At 41.5% G+C, this 22,607-nt stretch overlaps 1 protein-coding gene across 2 annotated transcripts in view; it reads left to right on the top strand.

The window, feature by feature from the left end:
- DHDDS (dehydrodolichyl diphosphate synthase subunit) overlaps window positions 1-22,607 on the top strand; it is a 1,104,913-nt gene that overhangs the window by 161,899 nt on the left and 920,407 nt on the right. For both annotated transcript variants that reach the window (XM_044084203.1, XM_044084194.1), the window contains one exon: window positions 1,648-1,790. In XM_044084203.1, coding sequence (XP_043940138.1) covers window positions 1,648-1,790 — 143 coding nt within the window. The remainder of the gene's footprint in view (window positions 1-1,647; window positions 1,791-22,607) is intronic.

Here is a 22,607-nt window from a genome sequence, read left to right on the forward strand (position 1 = left end):
GACTTTAGTTCGATGAGTATCTGAGTTGCATGCCCTCATGTCTTCCAGATTTTTTTTCCTCTTTTTTTAATAAAGCTAGAGTGACTTTTAGGGCTAATCCTTCATTCATAACCAGGGTTGTTTCTCAGTTTACCTTAAATCATTCTGTTTATTTCCCTGTATTTTCTCCAGACTAAGAACAGAGGTAAGAGAGTTCTACATTCCCTGGATGTCCATAGTCAACTCAGATGGTGCCTGGATAAGAGAAAATATTTCAAGTTGTCAAACCAACTCTTTGCCTTTTGTTCTTGACTTCAAAATAAATAAACAGTTTCCAAACAAACCATATCCAGATGGCCATCTCTGGCTATTTAATTCTGCCATTGTCATCAAGGAAAAAGTCCCGCCTCAGATTGTTAAAGCAGAGTTGTGGCTAGTTACGGGGCCTATTGGAAAGGGGTGGACTCTAAAGCAATTTTACAGACAACAGCTTGGTCCTCTGTGCACATTTTAAGCAGTACAGAAATAACTACACCAGAGCCACAGCAGGTTTTGCTAGATCTATTTTCCAAGGTCTTCTGGACTGTGGTCCTGCTTCCTCCATCCTTTCTGCCTAAGCTGTGGAAATCATGCCATCTAACAGTATGCTACTACAGCTGTGTAAGTAAACTTCTCACAACAGTAGATGTCTTAATGACTGGATGGGTCAGCACAAGTTTTCACCGTAGTTATCATGTATGGTATTACTTAATTTGGAGAGTGAGCACTATTGAGTGCCTGAAAAGGATGGCAAGAATGTTTAAGTTCATATTCTTAAAGATGTATTTGGCTAGATATCTTATGGTCCCCATGATCGCTTGCCTAATGTTCTTATGTTCAAATAGGTCACTGTTGCAGTACTAACACCCCAACATCTCACTTATTTGTTCTTATTATTTACCCATGGCTGGGATGGTGGTTCTAGTCACTTTTTTCTTTTTTCCTGACGTGACATAAGTTGATGTAATTTCTTATTCAGGACATTATTTACTTTGGGCTACAGCCTTTCTTTTTTGAGACAAGAAAACTCTGAAATTTTGGTGGCTGTACATTCTGTTTATAGCAGCATGCTGTTGTGTTTAGCTGATGTACAGTGCATGAGGAAAGCACGCAAAAGCTTTAGTGTACTGGGAAGACCTCCATTATCCTTGGCAGGATATGCCCCATATAGCTTTATGTTACTGCAACAGTGATCTATTCAGACATTTCCTGTTACTGTAAGTTTACTTATACAACTGTACTTTTTTTGTACTTTTTGAAACATGATGTAGTAGCTGTAAAACTTGGGCTGAGTGTGAGTTAATCAGGATTTACTTCCAACTGGCCAGGTCTGATTCAATGAGCAAAACCCAAGGCATCAAAAACTCAAGGCAGGAGGAAATAAACTTTATCTCTATGCAGGTCTCACCCACTTCTCATATTACAGCTGTAATATCTTTATTCCAGACATTGTAAACTTAACAAATGCAGGTTTGGTTTGCAGTAGGCTTGACTGTGGTTCATTTTTGTTTGCTGCTACTCTGCTGCTGTATATTATGAGGTGATGTTTGGCATTCACTCCAAGTCACAGTATAATTTGAGACTTTCATTGTTTGAGTTTGCTCTTTTTTTCTTTCCTGTCTTTTGCAGACCCTGAGGTGGTGCTTAAACCTAGGAATTCGAGAAGTCACAGTTTATGCCTTCAGTATTGAAAACTTCAAGCGCTCTAAGGATGAAGTGGATGGACTAATGGAACTTTCACGGCAGAAATTTGCTAAATTGTTAGAGGAACGGTATGGATTCAGTTTAAATGTAGTTCTTGCACTGATATCTGACTTCTGATGTTACTTGCGTAGACATCTTTAACATTAACTTTATTTCCGACCATAAGACTACATTTTGGTCGTAGTGTATAGTGTAAGTTACTTGTTATTGTTGCCTTGATACAGCAACACTTTGTGCAGCCAGGGTGAGGGCATAATGAAGAGCAAAGGAATATCTGACAAAAGAACTGATAGAGGCATCAGATGCAAGTACAGACAGAGATTCATCCTCCTTGTATAGGTAGATTGTGATTAAATCAGTTGAAACGTCTACTTGAATCTGAGCAGCAGTGGAATGTTTTTTTTCTCATTGTGTGCACTGCAGAATCTTAGTAACTTGCAGTGATGAATTTTGCCTTCTAAATGATGTTATAACCTAGTTTGTTGGCCCTGAAATGCATGCATATGTCTCCGTGGGAACAACTGATGCTGTGTTTATTGTTAGATATCAAGATTAACCAAAGTCACATAGGTCTACGACCCCAGCAGGTAATTAATAGGAAATGGGTGGAAAATCTTGGGTTCACTGGTAGTGACTAGGCACGCAGTCCAGGAGATTGTTGGAGTCTAACTCAAATTCCCAGTAGCCCCAAAGCATTGTGTAGTTAAGTGACTTGCTCAGTGTCTCACCATAGGCAAATTTAAAGTGGAAAGAATTAACACTTGTACCCTTGGCACAGGAAACAGTTTAATATCAAGTCAGAGCTTTAGTCCTCTGCACTGCCAGTTACTCACTATTTTAAAAATAGATTTAAGGGTATTGTACATCACAACAACTGGTCAGACAGATCCATAGTCTTCATTTTTGTGTCACCTGCCATGCTTCGATAATAGCAGTATTTTTAAGTTTTAGTGTTGAATTTTGAGGAAATTGGATCCTCTGGTGTCACATAAGTCTTGTTTACCCTTGCTCATCCATTATTCCTTTTTAAGTATTAGTTAATGCCATGCAGCTAGTTTCACCAAGAAGTGAAAGTAGAGCCATCTTGCCCAAGTGTTATTCTGTGACCTGGGAGTTGAACAGGGGAGGACCACTTTGTAAACATAACCTTCTTTTTCTCCCTATGTATTTAATCAGCTGGAGGTCATAGATGACCACAGCCTAGTTTTTCACAAGCTGCTTTGTTGACTCTAATCTGAGCAGAGCAGTGGCTAGAAAGTGTTGGCACAGGTGACTTACATTAGCTGACTGAGTTATCCAGCTTGTAAACATTCACAGTCCCATTTTTTTAAATACCAGATTTAACTTTTAAGTCTACTGGTGATAACTTATAAATGCTAACAGGTAATCACATTCAAAATATACAGTATAGCTACAGTTCATAGGTTGGTACTAAGCTATTGGCCCTAGGGCCTATATAAGCCTAGCCAAAAGATACCCTGGCTTTCGCCACCCAAAAAAATTATTTTCCTGTGCCACTGTCGAGCAGAGCCACAGAAGTGATCCCCGGGGTGAATTTCTCCCATCCAGTCATCAAGATTTTTCTTGAAGAGTGCTAATGAGGAGCTTTGTTTGATATAGATAGGTAGTTTGTTCCAGAGTATGGGAAGTGTCTGGGACAGGAATCTATCTCTCCAGCATGTTCTGTTTATTGTGGTGACAAGGTTTAGTTTCCTAGAGCGTGTAGCTCGTAGGATTGGGATTTCTTTAAGTGGAGCATGTCTAAAAGGTCTGGGTTTGACATAGCTGTGTGTGTTAGGCAGAGATCGCCTCTGAGTAGCCGATATGCGACGGAGTAAAGCTGCAGTTATTTGAGACCGTCTGCGTAGGGCATCTGTTGAGGACGGTAATCCTCTTTGTGAGGTATTTCTGTGGCCTTTCCAGTTGTTGTAGATGTCTTCTGAGGTACATACCAAAAGGGGCGTTGTACTCTATAATGGGTCTAATGAGTGACGTGTAGAGGGGTACAATGACCTCTTTTTTTCCTGGATGAGAAACCTTTTGTGATGAGGTGTGCCATGTACAAGGATTTCCTGACTACTGTGCGATGTGATTATCAAAGGAGAGACTACTGTCCACCTGTGTCCCAAGGTCTCTTATCACACTTTCGGTGTTAAGTAGACTACTGCCTATGTGGTAGTTCATGGGTACAGAGTATTTACCAAAAGGGATGGCAATGCACTTTTTGGCATTGAGCTTGAGGCCATGGCTTTGACACCAGGCATCTGTCTCAGCAAGGCCCTTTTGTAGGATGTCCACATCTTTTGGAGTTTTGATTATGGCTCCTAGTTTGCAGTCATCTGCGAACTTCATTAGCCAAAGACCTTTTGTGTTAGTCTGTACTTCAGAGAAGTAGATACCAAACAGGAGAGGACCCAGGACTGAACCCTGTGGTACTCCACTTGTCATTGGTCAAGTTGGATTTGGAGTCTGCTACTTTCACAGTGTGGGTTCTGTCAGTGAGCCAGTTGGCAACCCATCTTGTGACATAGAGATTTATACCTAGTTTAGTAAGTTTATCTATAATTCCAGAGTGGGGGATGGTATCGAAAGCCTTGGCGAGATCTAGATAGGCTGTGTGAACCACCTTACCCTCATCTATGGCTTTGGTGACTGCTTCAAAGAAGTCCATCAGGTTTAGGCGACATGATATGCCTTTTAAAAACCAGAACTAGGTGGGGTCCTGAGTTTGGAGATTACCAATGTCATTGTTTATAAGTTCCATGATGATACGTTCCATAGCCTTGCAGACCAGGCTCGTTAGGCTAATGGGGCATTAGTTTCCGGGGTCTGTGGTGGCTCCCCCTTTGTTGAGTGGGATAACCGTCGCTGTGCACCATTCAGTGGGCACATAGCCTGAGGTGAGGCTATGATTGAACATGGTACTTAGGTGGGGTGCCAGTTCGTTCTGTAGTTCATGTAGAACACAGCCTGGGATGTTGTCGGGTCCCATGGATGCTGTGTTATTGGCTTTGGATAGTGTGTTTTTTTACCTGTGCAGCCGTGATTACAGGAACTTTGCATTCTTCTGGTATAGAGATGGGCCCTTTAGGGGATGACAGGGAGGTAAAGTTAGCACTGAACCTATCTGCTAGGATTTTGGCAATATCAGTTGGTTCTGTATATTTAGTGCCATTGTGCTGTAACTCAGAACAGATCTGAGTGTTGCCATTGAGATTCTTGATATAGCTATAGAATGCTTTATGGTTGTCTTTAGAGTCAGTGGCGATTTTGTTTTCATAACTAGCTTTGGGGGATTTTATGAAGGATCTCAGCTTCTTACTGAGGCTGACCAGGTAGTTTCTCCAATCGTGGGATTTTACTCTGTTTTGCAACAGTTTCTTTCTTCTGTTGTAGAGTTTGTTTATAGCAGGGGACCACCAGATTGGCTTCCTTTTTTTGGAGGATAGCATCTTGGTTCTGTTAGGATTGCACGATCCATGCACTCGTGTAAGTGCTTATAAAGTGCACTTGTGTAGGATTCAGCAGTCATACCTCTATTGTCTGTCAGCATGGGTGTCGTGAAGTTTGCCACTTCTGTCTTAAGAAGCATGAAGTTGGCTTTGGAGAAATTTTATACTGTGGTTTCCCTAATGGGGGATGGGGAAGGGATATGGATGTCTAGGGTGATTAGCTTGTGGTCGGATCTGACCAACAAAGAATTGACCTCTGGTGTGGAGCACCAGTTTCCCATGTTGGTAATAACCAGGTCTAGGATATTGTTGCCCCTGGTGGGGGTGTGGATAAGTTGATCCAAGGCATTGGAATTTATGAATTCCAGAAAACGTTGAGCACAAGAGTTGGTACATGAGTAGTTTTCCCAGTTAATGGTAGGGTAGTTGAAATCGCCCATTATTAGGGTGTTAGGTTGCACCCTAATATTTTCCAGTGTATCAAGAAATGAGGAGTGGGAATCCTGGGGCATGGTGGGAGATCTGTAGCAAGCTACAATTTGGATTGCGGTCTTGCCCAGAGTTAGTTGCACTTGGATAATCTCGGATGCATTATGCTGAGCAACTAGCCTGGAGGTGTGGATATCCTTAATGAATATCGACATGCCTCCGCCTTTAGTGTTTCGGTCCAGGTTAGGTGGCCGGAAGGTGTGGTATGAATTATAGCCTGGTAATGCAGGGGTACTCTCTGGAGCCTTGAACCAGGTCTCTGTCACTGCACAGATGTCGATGTTCTCCATTTTAAGGAGTGACTCGAGTGAGTGCATTTTGAGGTTTAGACTTCTAGCATTGAGTAGCAATACCCTCAGATTCTTCTTGCCTGTACCTGTTACGGTGGTGAATTTGTTATTTGAACCTTGCCTAAAAAGGTACTATAGGGGTGGCTAGAGCCTTAGCCAGTGTCCCGATTCCCAGGGGCGACAGGTGCAGGCCATCTCTGGCAAAGCATTGTGGTTTGTCGATGATGTCATCCCAGGCAGACAGATACTGGATCCCCTTAGAATGACACCAGAAGCTTAGCCAATTGTTGAAGTCAATCATTTTGTCCTTGTACTGTGGTATAATTCTGGGTGATGGTAGGATGCTACTCAGGGCTAGGGTCATACCTTCCTGGGCTACAAGATCAGACAGCTCCTCCATGTCCCTTTTCATGTAGTCCAGGGAGGTACGTCTCAGGTCATTCACACCAACATGGACAATTATAGAGTCATATTTGTACTTGTTGTGGAGTGACCTGAGTGCATGCTTTATGTGGTGGATCCTGGCACCCGACAGGCAGCTGATAGTAACTTTCTCTTTGTTTAGCCTGGTGAGTGGAACTTCAGTGTGCCTGACTATAGAGTCACCTATGAAAGGAGTGTTGGGTACGTTGTTATGCCTTATGGGCTGTGGTTGAGTGGCACACTAAGTTTGTGGGCTATGTGTCATTTGGGTTGTGTTTGGGGGGGTGGAGATTGCTTGTGTTTCTGCTTTGGAGGTCCCTGTTGCTTGGGCAGGTTTTTACTGAGAGCCTCTGCGAATGTAGGTGTGTGTTTTGTGTTTCTATGTGTGTGTTTTGGTGGTGTAGGTTTTGAGGGACTATGTGCCGAGTGTGGTGTGGTGCAAGTGTTTACCTTTAACATTAAAATATCTAAAAGACTAGGAACAAATTGGTGCTTCACAAATAGCTACAACAGTACCTGTCACTTGATGCTGTGTAAAGTTGGATGAGATATGACAAAGTATTTGTGATTTTTCTAACCACCTGCCCTGCATCAGCCTCCCCCATGACCATCAAACCTGTTTCCTGTTGTTCAGTTAGGCTGCTGTTTCTTCCAGAGATGAAAGCCATTGCAACTTTATTTGATCCACTGGTGGTAAGAATCAAACCTGCTGGAAGTGGGGTTATCATCCTGCTTGAGCTGTAACCAGGTAGAGCATACCTAGTAACATGCTAAATGTTTGGTGTACAGTAGTTATCAGCAAAAGAGTATCATTCACTTTCACAAGTGATATAACTCCTCAAGACTGCACTGTTCCCCGTTATGCTCGGTGCTTCTGTGTGGTACTTTTATTTTCATTGGAGATTCTGTCTTGTGAATGTGTGCCCCAGACAGGTTATCTCACCCCTGCCAAAGAGAGATGAGCAGACTGTGCTTTTCTTTTCTTCTTTCATTGTTACCAACTTCAGTAGGTGCCTGAGCCACTAATTTTACTTGGATCATCTGGGATATACTCAGAGCTTTACTCTGGTACTCCAATGGATTTGGATGACTGTATATTTAATTAGATTTTTGGTTACTGGGTTTAGTGGCCTAGAGACAAAGGCATTACTCTGAGAGTGGCAGCCCTAGGAAACTGGCCATATGGATGTGAAGAGATTTGAACCCCTATGTTTCTGGTGAAATTACAAAGGGAAGAGGTCTGATCATTCCTAACTTTTACCATCCATACTTTATCTTTGTCCATTTCTCCCTTACATATTATGATGATCACTGCTTTGAAAGCAAAGGGATCAAGCAAAAGGGGAAACGAAGAAACACTTCAGAAGCACACAGTTGCCAACTCATAGTTGGGTAGTCAGAGGGTCTAATGTATATAAAAAGTGTGGATTATCGTTTTTTAAGCCAGCATTAAAAAAACATTTAGCATTGCTCACAACAGTGTCTGCATCTGGCCACCTAAGTTGAACAATATCTGTACCTCCATCTTCAGTTGGTTGTCCACAGCATGGCTAATCTAGGAGTAGAAGGCTTGCTTTCCTTGTCAAAGCAAATTCTAACGGCTGGGTTCATCAAATAAGACATTCATTATTCCAGACAAGAATAAGAGGCTACATGGAGCTGCAGTAGTGATTAGAAGAGGGGGATAAAGGTTAATACTGATAGATTTGTGTGAGTGAGTGGCTACTGGCAAGGGAGGAGGATTATGCTGGCATGTGTTTATATTACATCAAAAACTGCTGTTATGGAGATTAAGAAACTTTTGGGATAATTCAGCTTTCATCAGGGAAGGAATATTGCTTATGGGTTAGGAATGGAACTTGGTTTTGTTATGGAAAAAATATATTGTCTCATAATTCTTCAGAAAATACATATTAACTTGAAGTTTCTTCACAAATGGGTTGAATAATTGTTTACGTTGAAAATGTATTGTAAGATAGATGCATAATTATACAAAATACAGTTTCACATGAAATGCCTTATAACTGCATTCTCTTCTCGTATCACATTATTGTGTACTGACAGAAAATTGAAGGCAAAGTAAGTGCTGAAGGAGTTAAGGAATGTTATTATGTTTAAAGGAGTCTGGTTTTAGAATGTAATGGAGGGTGAAAAGAAAAGTGTGCAAATAATCTTTTGTAAGCTCTGGCCTTCTCAGGCTGGGAAATGAATCATTGCAAAAATGTAAGATGGTTCTGAATGATACAAGGTCAAAAGACAGATTGTTAGGCCAAATGGTCCGTGTTTTAAAAAGATGTATTTGTCAACTGTTCACCTGAAGCTCTAAGTGAGAAGCACAAGGGCACAAATTATTTTAAAATTGTATGATTTGTTAAAAGCTATGTTACGTCAATGTTCTGCATGCATGAATTTGATAAGGAGACTTGTATATAATATTATTTTCCTTTGTTCTTTGAGACTAATATGGATATTTTCTGAAGACAGTTTCCTAGCGCTCTTGTTTATGTGGTTGTATTAAAAGAGTACTTGCACATCCTGAAATTTTATTCATGACTCAAGTCTCAAAGGTATATCTCTTTATTTATCTTGGTGGTGTCCTTTAACATTTTGGTGCTGTGCTCATAATCTGAAGTTTGGTATTGCTGCAGGGCAATTGGAGTAAATTACAAGAGCCCAGAATTAATTCTAATGGATTCACAGGTAGGTACTAGGCCTATATAAGCCTAGCCAAATGGTACCCTGGCTTTTGCCACCCAAGAAAATTATTTTCCTTTGTCCCTGTCAAGCAGAGCCACAGAAGTGATCCCCGGGGTGAATTTCCTATCTCCCATCCAATCATCAAGATTTTTCTTGAAGAGTGATAATGATGAGCTTTGTTTGATACAGATAGGTAGTTTATTCCAGAGCATGGGAAGTCTCTGGGGCAGGAATCTATCCCTCCAGCATGTTCTGTTTATTGTGGTGACAAGGTTTAGGTCCCTAGAGCATGTAGCTCGGAGGGATTGGGATTTCTTTAAGTGGAGCATGTCCTACAGCTCTGGGTTTGACATAGCTTTGCATGTTAGGCAGACATCGCCTCTGAGTAGGCGATATGCGACACAGTAAAACTGGAGTTTTTTGAGACGGTCTGCATAGGGCATCTGTTTGAGGCCGGTAATCCTCTTTGTGAGGTATTTCTGTGGCCTTTACAGTTGTTGTAGATGTTTTGCGAGGTACATACCAAAAGGGGCGTTGTACTCTATAATGGATCTAATGAGTGCTGAGTAGAGGGGAACAATGACCTCATTTCTCCTGGATGAGAAACCTTTTGTGATGTGTGCCACGTAGAAGGATTTCCTGACTACTGTGGCAATGTGATTATCAAAGGCGAGACTACTGTCCACCTGTGTCCCAAGGTCTCTTATCAGACTTTCGGTGTTAAGTAGACTACTGCCTATGAGGTAGTTCATGGGTACAGAGTTTTTACCAAAAGGGATGACAGTGCACTTTTTGGCATTGAGCTTGAGGCCATGGCTTTGACACCAGGCATCTTTCTCAGTGCGGCCCTTTTGTAGGATGTCCACATCGTTAGGAGTTTTGATTATGGCTCCTAGTTTGCAGTCATCTGCGAACTTTGTTAGCCAAAGACCTTCTGTGTTAGCCTGTACTTCAGAAAAGTAGATACCAAAGAGGAGAGGACCTAGGACTGAACCCTGTGGTACTCCACTTGTCACTGGTCTGAAGTTGGATTTAGTGTCTGCTACTTTTACAGTGTGGGTTCTGTCAGTGAGCCAGTTGGCAACCCATCTTGTGACATAGGGATTTATACCTAGTTTAGTGAGTTTATCTATAATTCCAGAGTGTGGGATGCTGTCAAAAGCCTTGGCGAGATCTAGATAGGCTGTGTGCACCACCTTACCCTCATCTATGGCTTTGGTGACCGCTTCAAAGAAGTCTTATCAGGTTTAGGAAATATGATCTGTCCTTTACAAACCTGAACTGGGTAGGGTCCAGATTTTGGAGATTACCAATGTCATCGTTTATAAGTTCCATGATGATACGTTTCATAGCCTTGCAGACCAGGCTCATCAGGCTAATGGGGCGGTAGTTCCAGGGGTCCATGGTGGCTCCCCCTTTATGGAGTGGGATTGCTGTGCACCATTCAGTGGGCACAAAGCCTGAGGTGAGGCTATGATTGAACATGATACTTAGGTGGGGTACCAGTTCGTTCTGTAGCTCATGTAGAATGCAGCTTGGGATGTTGTCAGGTCCCATGGATGCTGTGTTCTTGGCTTTGGAGAGTGTGTTTTTTACCTGTGCAGCCGTGATTACAGGAACTTTGCATTCTTTCGGTATAGAGATGGGCCTTTTAGTGGGTGAAAGAGGGGTAAAGTTAGCACTGAACCTATCTGCCAGGATGTTGGCAATATCAGTTGGTTCTGTATATTTATTGCCATTGTACTGTAACTCAGAGCAGATCTGAGTGTTGCCATTGAGATTCTTGACATAGCTGTAGAATGCTTTGTGGTTGTCTTTAGAATCAGTGGAGTTTTTATTTTCATAACTAGCTTTGGAGGATATTATGAGGGATCTCAGCTTCTTACTGAGACTGGCCACGGAGTTCCTCCAATCATGGGATTTTACTCTTTTTTGCAACAATTTCTTTCTTCTGTTGTAGAGTTTGTTTATGGCAGGGGACCACATTGGCTTCCTTTTTTGGAGGATAGCATCTTGGTTTTGTTAGGGATTGCACGATCCATGCACTTGTGTAAGTGCTTGTAAAGTGCAGTTGTATAGGATTCAGCAGTTGTATCTCTGTTGTCCATCAGCATGGGTGTTGTGAAGTTTGCCACTTCTGTCTTAAGAAGCGTGAAGTTGGATTTGGAGAAAATTTTTACGGTAGTTTCCCTAATGGGTGGTGGGGGTGGGATGTGGATGTCTAGGGTGATTTGCTTATGGTCAGATCTGACCAACGAGGAATTGACCTCTGGTGTGGAACACCGGTTGCCCATGTTGGTAATGACCAGGTCTAGAATATTGCTGTCCCTGGTGGGGGTGTGGATAAGTTGATCCAAGGCGTTGGAATTTATGAATTCCAGAAAATGGTGAGCACAAGAGTTGGTACATGAGTAGTTTTCCCAGTTTGTTTAAACACTGATCTTCCGTGGATGGGCTGGGAATCCATGTATAAGACTTTCATATCTAGGACTGCACCAGTTGAGTTTATAGAACTGAAGCTAGGTTAGACAGTTCCTTACTCCTCCTTAGCATTAATTTTCAAGCCGCTATCACCTGGACTTTAGAAATATCTCAGGGTGGTCACTAAAAATGTGCTGCTTTTCATTATACTACGTAAGGGAGATGGCAGGCACCATAGACTTATGTCAGTGTATTTGGTCTCTCATTTTGTAGACTCCAAACTTGCACGTTTCCACTTCCTAACCCAAGATGGCCCATACCTTCCCATGGATACATGGTTAAGGTACTGAGAATTAGAATTCCTTTCCATTTTTTCACAGTTCCCTGTGATTCAACTTTAATAGGATAATTGTAACTAGATGGCAAGGTGACCTTGATTCTGACTCACCTTTGTGGCCCAGGTAGTGTTTGTACACTGCTCTGCAGACCCTTTCCAGATCAGGCAATTTACTGATTCAGAGGAAGATGAGCAATTCCATGCTCGTTGGATCGCGGTGGCACACATATGCTGCATGGAATGTGTTAAAATCTTGGTGGAACGAGATGCTGTAAAAAGACAAACTGAAGGAGGAGACTAGAAATGGTGTGCAAGGATATTTTACACCACACCAGTACTGATGTGTTTGTGCAATTTTTGAAAAACATTAATGAGAGACTGTCCCTTCATGAAAAAGAATTGGTGGAGAGGAAGAAGAATAAACTGACTCTGGGCAAGCAAGCATTCGTTTTGGTATCTGTGCGATGGAATAAACGTCACCGAGTCAGGTTTGAAAAACAGGAAGCCATCACCGGTTCCATCACATACCAACGGACTATACAGCTTCATCCACGGAATATGATAGTAATGACCAGAAGGGATATCCTCGTTTACCCCGAGCTGGTAATGAGGAATATATGCAAAAAACTTTTCGTAACCAGCCAGGATTTAATGGCAATCGTAAAGGATCCAGAGAATTAGAGAGAGCGGTTACGGCCCACGTTCCTTCAAACAAGGTAAATGGAAGTGACTGTGTAATACAAGAGACCAATTTTAACAAACATGGACAAACTGAGACTGTTGTTTCTGATTATGTAGTTAATTTGTCAGGTTGCAATCTTACTTATTATGACATGCTGGTTTTGAATAGGGGTTTGAAATTTATCCCTACAAGTTTGCCAAGAATGTATGAAATGAAGGTGGAAATATTTAAGTTTATGCAGAAGCTACATTTGTTTAATTATTTCAGTGAAAATAGAATGAATTGTGATATTTTATGCAGTGACACTGAATCGTATGGTAGTAATGATAGTTATTTTTCTTGCAACTCAGAAGTGGAACCAAATGCTTATTGTAAATTTAGTACAGAGGGTATACCCCGTAAAAGTGACTGTATTTCCCCCATTTAAGAATGACACAATACAGCAGTTTTTTTCTTTTCTAAATTATAGTGTTAAAAAGGAATACAGCTTTTTCTGTAAAAGGAAAAAAGAAATTAAATATAATTTGAATAAGGAGGAATGGGGAAGTTTAAACAATCTTAGTGTTAGAAAGGAGCTGGTATTTAAACCCACAGATAAGGGGGGGACAAGTTGATCTGATGTTGTTAATCTTCATTCATTCATTCATTCATTACTTATGGTTCAGTTGTGCTCAGGAACATCCTTCTTATAAGGGCCTCCCAGGACTTAAAGTAGTTAGGGATTCTGTCCCATCAGTAAGGAATGAATGAAGATTAACAACATCAGATAAAGAAGTTATGTTCTTACCATAACGTTCCATCTGTGTTGTTCATCTTCATTCATTACATCCCACCCTCCATCCCCCTCTAGAAGCTCCTGGAAAATTGAATTGGATCCTATTCCTGCATTAGGGTTTCTGCTCAAAGACAGCCTCTGCTTTACTTATAAGAGGCAAACTTGATCTGAGGTAACAGGGAGAAAGGGCATTGTGGGTAAAAGCTTAGCTCAAGAGTTTTTTGGCCAGCACAAACTTGTTACAAGGCTGACTCTGTTCTGAGGACGGAACCGAAGATGAACAACACAGATGGAATGTTATGGTAAGAACATGACTTCTTTTTTTTACATTTTACGTAATATCTTAAAATGTGTTATGATCACTTAGAAAATAAGGAGATATGTGAAAAAGTGGATATGGATCCTTATTATAAAGCTCCAGATGAATATAAGGGGCTGATGAATAAGGGTTTAAGACTAAATTATTTTTCTTATGAGGACATGCAATACACATTTAGTAGTAAAAATTGTTCTATTGCCCATTTCTTTTGTGTAGCTAAGATGCATAAAAGCTTACACAATCCACCAGGCCATCCTATTGTGTTGGCCTGTGGTTATTTCTCTCATAATATTTCATGTTTTTTACACCAACATTTATTAAAGAAAGTAGTCGAGCTGCCATCTTATATCAAGGATGTATTTGATTTTAAGGAAAAATTAAGGAATATAAGATGGAACATTGAAAGGTATTTTACAGTTAATGTAATAAGCTTGTATACTGGCATTAAACATGATTTTGGACTAGAGTCTGTCTTATATTTTTAGGTGATAATCCTAATGCACATTTTATATTAGAATTAATTTAATCTTGTTTGAAGAATAATGTGTTTGAGTTTAATGGGCAGTTGTTTAGGCAATTACAGGGCATAGCAATGGGGCCACAGCAATGGGGCAGCGTTTGCCCCCATGTATGCTAATTTATTTATGGGTACTTTGAAAATGTATATATTTATAGGAATGATTTTTTTAAAAGGTACGTACTAAGATATTTTAGGTTTATAGATGATTTGATTTTTATTTGTGAAGGGGATCATGATAGGGTTTCAGAGTTTGTAGACAGTCTATATAGGAAAAGGTTTGGTATAGGTTTTGATGGTTTGCAGCAAGGAAGGAAGGTTAATTATTTAGATGTCACAGTAGAAGGAATGGACAATGGAAATATAAAGACAAAAATTCATAGAAAGTTTGAACAGCATGTTTATATTTAACATGATACTACTTGTCATCCACCCCACACAATAAAATCAATTCCATTTGGAGAGGTTTTAAGACTAGGGAGATTATATAGTGATGAATGGGAGTATAAAGAAGTATTGGATAAAACTGTTAAAATGTTTATTAGCAGAGGGCATGGAAGTGACATAATAAGGGAAGCTGCAAAGAAAACAAATACTAAAAACTTCTTCCAGCTTTTCCCGGTTAGGGGTCGCCACAGCAGATCACCTGTCCGCTCATGATCGGCAGTGGAGTTTTACGATGTCGAGCTGCCAGCCCAGCGCCCAACCTTCCACAGAAGGCACACACACGCACACACTCACAACTAGGGCCAATTTAGTGTGTCCAGTCCACCTACAGCATGTCTTTGGGATGTGGGAGGAAACCGGAGCACCCGGAGGAAACCCACACGACCACAGGGAGGACATGCAGACTCTGGACAGAAGGCACCCCAGCCGAGGATTGAACCAGAGAACCTCTTGCTGTGAGGCGACAACACTAACCGCTGCACCACCATGGCCGCCCAAAACAAATACTAAAAACTAAAGGGCATTATTATCCGGAATATGGGGAAAGGAATAAAATACAAGAAAGTAATACAATTCAAAATTTAATTTTTTGTTATAAACTTTACTTTGTTTGCAGAGAAATTTGCAAACTTAGTTAAGTATAGTTGGGACATCTTAGAGAGGGAAACATGTTTAGAGTCTTTACATAACAAAATAATTGAGATTTTCATACATGATTTATGGATTTCCGGTACATGGAAAGTTTTGTCTACCCAAGATAAGATATGATACAGTGGTTCAGAAAGGTACTTTTCCGTGTGATAAGTGTACAGGATGTCATTTCTTAGTGAGGAGCTTCCCATATATTAATGGTAAGAAATTTCAGGAATAAGGTTCTTTCAGCTGTGGAAGCAAAGGGAGTGCTTTATGGTTTTAAGGTGTCCTTGCTGCAAATATTACATAGGCGAAAGCAAAAGGAGTTTTGCAGCAAGGTTAAAAGAGCACGTCGGAGATATCAAGAAAGGTAGTGAATTTAGCCCTGTAGCTATGCATTTTTTATAATCACATAATGGGGCTCCAACTGGGTTGCAAGCAACAATTTTAGAGCAAGTATTATGTGAAAAACCCTAGTTATTTGATGTCAAAAATCAGCTTAGGAAAAAAAAAGAATCCGTATTCATCTTAAAGTTTAATAATCTTTGTCCAGCAAGTTTAAATAGCGAATGCAACTGGAAGTATTTTTTGTAAAGAGGTTTCTTTAAATGTTTTTAATTAATTAATGATTGAATCAATTAGTTAATTAATTGCTAATTTAGAAAGGTGGGGTATTTAAGAGGAGTTTGTATGTATGTGGAATATACTCTGTAAAGGTTTGTCATAGACGAGGCAGTAGAGCATATTACTATGGTTTTGTTTGTTTTAATAAAGTGTTTTGTTTTCAATCGCTGGCCTTCCCAGGTTTGTGTTTTTTTACAAATTACTGATTCTATTTGCTAAAACCTCCTATCATGGAAAAGAAAAAGTCTCCCAGCCCAATTTTTGAACTTTCTTTTGTGTTCATATAGAGCTGATAGATTCATGACTGTGTCATGGATGCATCTGGCTTATGACATTGAGAAGTTGTTAGAAGTGGCCTAGAAACCTTCCATTTAAGACTTGTATGGCAAAAATGAAAATAGATGTTATTGGTCAGTAGATTACAGTTTTCATTTTCTGCTTTCCTAAAACAAGTGTATGTTTGTTTGAAATGTTTCTGTGATTCGGGCCTTGTGTGTGTATATCATTCAGTGTGCTGCTTGTTGCAGTTTTCATCATTCATTTGGGTTAGGATAACCATCCCTTAGCCAGAGTCGTGCATATTTTCAAATTCCTGTCACCATTAGGGAACCCTTTACTCCCATAGTTTTCATTTTATGGCTGAAGAAGTTAGTGTAATGCACGCCAATTATCATATAATTGTGATTTAAAATAGTTGTCCAAATGAAAAAAGATTTCAAGTCCAGTAGAGTCACAGAACTGTATGCTTTCTCTTCGGTGTACCCTCCAATGCCTTCTATTACGATAGTGTAACACTGAGGATAAGTTTTAAATATATTTTTAAAAGTATCCTCCATTTTGAATGTGAATTTCATTTATGAATACTTTACTTCGTGCAAGAAAACAAAGGTCAGTAGCTATATGATATGGATCTCCTTGGGCAGCTCATGTGTTGTAGTAAGGGATTCCTAGCATTTTGTATACTTTACAAAGGGCAGTGAGAAGCATACAGTATCTAAAGATTTAAAAAGAGCAAAAGATAGATAAAAAGTATATTTTTGCATGAAAAATAAAGTAAATCTGTAATCAAGGCTTGATTTACAAAGGTTGTGGCCACTTTAGTTGCCTTTCTTATAAATCCTGCATTGTTTGTGCAGCTGTTCAAGCTTCAGTAAACTTAGTGGGAAATATTTCTAAGCATATTACATTGTATTTAGTCTAGGAAAGATGATTTCTAAATATATTTTTCTTTAGATGTTCATCGTGTTACACTGCTGCAGTCATCACACTTGGGTTATCTGCCGTCAGGCGGTCTCGCAGCCGGCCTGAGTTCCAAAGTCTTGGTCCGGCGTCGGTTGCGGTCGCTTCTTCCCTGATGTCAGTGCGACAGGGGTATAAAAGAGGCAGCCAACGCCATTTTCTTCAGTCTTTCTTGCTGCGCGGTGCCCGAAGCAGAAGCAGTTCGCAAGTGCTGGTCGGCCGACTCCTGAGATTTTCAAATCGAATTTCAGACCGAAGTCTTCAATAAAGCTAAGTACCCCGTTGGGGAATCTTTCCTTGCCTCATACCGATGTCAGAAAAAGTTAATAATTGCATTTCTTGTGGGAAGAAAATACCTCATAAGGATTTTCATTCTTATTGTATTCCTTGCCTAGGCCCAGACCACGATGTCACAAGTTGTCGATTTTGTGCTAGGTTTAACAAACAAACTATTAACCGTCTGTTTGATTTCGCTCGACATTATTTTGGTAGAAAATTTAATTACACCATGCCGTCGGAGCAACCGACGTCCGGGATGCATAAAAAGCGCAAAGATAAGGACAGGCAGCCGAGACCCAAACCAGACACCAAGGCCTCTGCTAGGCCAGTCGCCGGTTCTCCGGTTTTCAGTGAGGAGCCTATGCAGCCCCTGACGACCGCTGATTTAGAACCCCAGGCTGCATCCGACTCCCAAGCGGAGATTGCTGGGCCTCCAGAGCCTTTATCTTTAGGCCCTTTCGACTCCATTGCTGAAGGGGTTTCCGGTGTAGTTGAAAGGCCTTCAGTTGCTGAAGGTGTCTTCAGACCGACTACACTTACTATAAAATTCTATGCAAAGCTGAAAACTCCTTTAAAAGTAAGGAAGCCTGTACAGCAGTCTCCAGTACAAGGCCCCATGCCTAAGAAACAGATGCTTAAGATGGCTGAAGACTTAATTACCCTAATCAGGGGTTCCCATCCCCCTCCTGACAAAAGGCCTAGACAGGAGGAGGACTACGCTTCGTCTGACCAGGTTTCCATTTCCTCAGATTCTTCTGAGGAACAGGAATGCTCCTTTACCCCTTATGAAGACTCTGATGCTGAAGAGTCTATTCCTTCAGCATCTCCCCCAGATGACTACTCTTTTGGGGAAACTTTACATATCATGAGGGAACATTTCCACTGGGAAGGCCAGGATTACTCTGATTCTAAGAAAAGGCTCCGAGAGTTCCTTTTACTACCCCAGCACAGACCCCTTGCTATTCCACCTGTGTTGGACATTGTGGATGATGTTTATTCAGAATCTAGCCTTAACCCGGATTCATTACCTCCTGCACCAGCCAAACCAGTCAGATACTAGAGTCCATGACTCACACAAATTCCTATATAAAAGCCCGGTTGCTAACCCAGAAACCATTTCCCAGGGTCCCAAAGGGGTTAAGGCCTCTATTGCTAAAAATCCTGTACCCTCTGAAAGGGATTCTAGAGCACTAGACAGATGGGGAAAGAAAGTATATACCTCAGCTACTCTAGATATGAGGGCCTTAAATTGCCAGTTTCACATGCTGAAATATCAACAATATTTGATGTCTCAATTAAAACAAAAAATGCTCTCACATACAGAGCAGCCTGATTACAAGCAAATGCAAGATTTGTTGCATGCAGCAGAACAAGTGGGAAAACATACTTTGCAGTGTGGATTTGATTCATTGGGAGCTTCTTGCAGAGCAGCAGTAACAGGGTCTGTCATTCGTAGGCATGCTTGGTTAAAAGAACAAACTTTATCTGATCATGTTAAAGCAAAGTTATTGGATGCACCTTTACAGCAGGATGTTTTATTTGGTGTGAATGCAGAAGAGGTTTTAAAGAAAATGGAGGCTAAGGCAAAATCTATGCAGACAGTCAAGGATTTTTTACAGGTTCAACCCCCTCATTTCAGCAGAAATTGGCCAACCAAAAACTGGTCCTTTCCAACTTCTGACAGACCACCGAGGGGAAAATATAGACGCCCAAGGGGCAGAGGTCAGCCACAAGGCTCTTATAAGCCTCGACAATATGGTGCTACAACCCAGAAAGGAGGAGAAGACAGGTCTCAAACTTTCAGAAGACAATCACAATGGCTTACCCCTCAGACTGCCAAGCAAATCCCTCTTGGCAGCTCCCTTGGGAGGAAAACTTGCACTTTTTGCAGGCAATTGGTACATCTTCACAAAACACAAATGGGTCCTAAATATTGTATCTCAAGGATACAGGTTCCACTTTCACACTTTACCCAGGATAAAAGGAATGCCAAACCTGCCACCAAATTACTGGGCAGAGGCTCAAAGACAAATTACAGCACTCATGGACATGAGAGCCATTCAACAGGTTCCTACACAGGAGCAAGGACAAGGATTTTACTCAAGACTCTTTCTGGTTCCCTGAAAGGACAAAGCCTGGAGACCCATTCTGGACCTTTCAATTCTAAGCACATACCTGGAAGTACCCAAATTCAAGATGCTCACACTACAGCAACTTCTTCACATGCTGGGCAAGAAGGCTTGGCTAGTAACGTTGGACCTCAAGGAGGCATACCTGCATGTCCCTATCAGACAAAATTGCAGAAGATACCTCCGATTTATAGCATGTTCAACTCATTACCAATTCTCTGCACTGCCTTTTGGCTTATCTACTGCGCCCAGGGTCTTCACAAAATGCCTGGCACCAGTAATTGCATACTGCAGACAAAGAGGAATTCAAATATATCCATACCTGGATGACTGCCTTATTCAAGCAGAAAGCAAGGACATTCTTTTAAAATATCTGGCGTTTGTAAAAAAAACCTACTAAGTTGCCTAGGGTACAGAGTAAACGAAAAGAAGTAAAAACTAGTGCCCTCACAAGAGATAATATTCCTGGGTGCCAGCTTAAATACAACGGCCCAGATGGCTTACCTCACGCCAGACAAGCAAGGACAACTGACTCAATACTTCAAAATGATGGCAACAAAGACCCAACTCCCTGCAAGAAAAATTCTGCAGGCCTTGGGATTCATGGCATCTTGCATACTACTAATTCCATATGCCAAACTGCATATGAGGAAATTACAATGGTACCTGAAAAGCGTATGGACTCAACATAGCCACAGCTTGGAAACAATAATACCACTCATTCCCTGCCTTCAACAGGAGTTTCTATGGTGGGCTCAGGCATGTCACCTCAACAAGGGTCAGCCTTTCACCTCACCCACAGCCAGGCAAACAATAACAACAGATGCATCGGATTACGCCTGGGGAGCACACATGGCAGGACAGTGTGTTCAGGGCAAATGGTCTGCAGATCAAATGCATCTCCATATCAATCAAAAAGAGATGCTAGCTGTAGAAAATGTCCTAACAGCTTTCAAGGACCTCCTACATCCAGGGCAACGTCTAATAAAGACGGGCAACACCACAGTGATGTGGTACATAAACAAACAAGGGGGCACACATTCCTACCCCCTGTGCAGGCAAGCAATGACCTTGTGGAACACAGCACTGACCTACCAAGTTCAACTACAAGCACAATTCCTGCCAGGAAAGAAAAATACATTGGCAGACGAACTAAGTAGAAATATCATGGATCCTCACGAGTGGAAACTAGATCCACAACTATTCACAATGATAACTCAAAAATGGGGGAGCCCAGACATAGATCTGTTTGCCTCCCCCCAAAACTACCAACTACGGAAATTTTGCACAAGGACATACCACACACTAGCTTGGAAAGTGGACGCCCTCTCATTCAGTTGGAAAACATTAACAGTGTATGCCTTTCCTCCACTGCCTCTTCTGGCAAAGGTGCTCCTGAAAGCCAGATTAGAGAGGCCACAAATTATATTCATGGCTCCAGACTGGCCACGCCAACACTGGTATCCAATATTAAGGAACATGGCTCAAGGCCCACCTTGGATTTTACCTCAAATTCCTCACCTGCTGCCTCAGCAAAACAATCAGATTCTACACAGCCAGCTTAAGACTTTAAATCTGGCTGCATGGCAGATTACCTAAACAACCAGTCAACACTTCTCTCTAAAGCTGTTATGGATGTCATTCTGGAGGCCAGGAGACCCAGCACCAGGAAAACCTACTCGGAAAAATGGAAAAGATTCTGCACCTGGAACCAGGCTAAAGGCCAAAATTCTCTTGTCCCAAATATTCCTCAGATTCTGCAATATTTAACTGAGATGTTGCACAAAGGCCTTTCCTTTTCATGTATCAAGATCCACGCGTCAGCTATTTCAGCTTATTACAACACGGATCCTCCTATATTTTCACATCCATTACTAAGACAGTACCTCAGAGGGGCTAAGAACATAAGACCGCCACGGAGAGCACCAACATCAACTTGGGACCTCATTTTTGTTTTGGAAAAACTTACACTACCGCCCTTCGAACCAGCTTTTTCAGCCGATTTACAATTTTTTTCATGGAAAACTGCCCTGCTGCTAGCAGTAACTTCAGCATGAAGAGTCTCAGAGCTACAGGCCCTAATGGCAGTGGAGCCTTTCATCATTTTTCATCAAGACATTCTCTTTACGAACTAACCCTTCCTTTATGCCAAAGGTGGTATCCAGTGTGGCTCTAAACCAAACCATTCATTTACCCACCTTTTATCCAAACCCCCAGAATAAAGGGGAAAGGCTCCTACACTCTTTGGACATTCACAGGCAATTACGTTTCTACTTGGATAAAACTAAGGCTTTTAGAAAATCTGATCAACTCTTCGTATCCTATGCTGCAGGATCACAAGGAAAGGCTATCTCAAAACAGACCAATTCAAAATAGATAGGACATTGTATCCATTTCTGCTACACACACCATGGGAACCCTGTACCTGGTAACATTAGGCCCCATTCCACCAGGGCTACAGCAACATCAGCAGCCTTCCTCAGAGTAGTACCAACCAAGCATATTTTGGAGGCTGCAACTTGGAGTTCAGTGCACACCTTCACCAAGCACTACCACTTACCTCTATACTCAAAAACCAGAGCTGGCTTTGCCACTGCAGTTCTGCAGGGCCTACTAGGTTCTCCAAACCCTGTCTAATACCAACCGCCCAGCCTTAGCTTTGGGATTCAACCCAAGTGTGATGACTGCAGCAGTGTAACACGATGAACATAGTACAGTTTTGTACCTACCATAAATGTAGATGTTCGAGTGTTCACACTGCTGCAGTCCAGGTTACCCTCTGTTACCCTCCCACCATCCCCTCTTCTTACCTGGGTTTTATCTATACCTCCCTTTTTATACAATCTATATGATGTATTTCTATATGTTGTATTTGCTTACAGCTGTAACTATTGTTTTCTACTTATGTATTTTACTTAGGATTATGTATTGCCTTACTATTTGGGGGCACCTGACATCTGGGGCAAGAAAAACTGAAGAAAATGGCGTTGGCTGCCTCTTTTATACCCCTGTCGCACTGACATCAGGGAAGAAGCGACCGCAACCGACGCCGGACAAAGACTCTGGAACTCAGGCCGGCTGTGGGACCGCCTGACGGCAGATAACCCAAGGGTGATTACTGCAGCAGTGTGA

The sequence above is a fragment of the Protopterus annectens genome, chromosome 1.part1 (assembly GCF_019279795.1).
Source record: "Protopterus annectens isolate FY-2018-M chromosome 1.part1, PAN1.0, whole genome shotgun sequence".
NCBI classification, from domain to species: Eukaryota; Metazoa; Chordata; order Ceratodontiformes; family Protopteridae; genus Protopterus; species Protopterus annectens.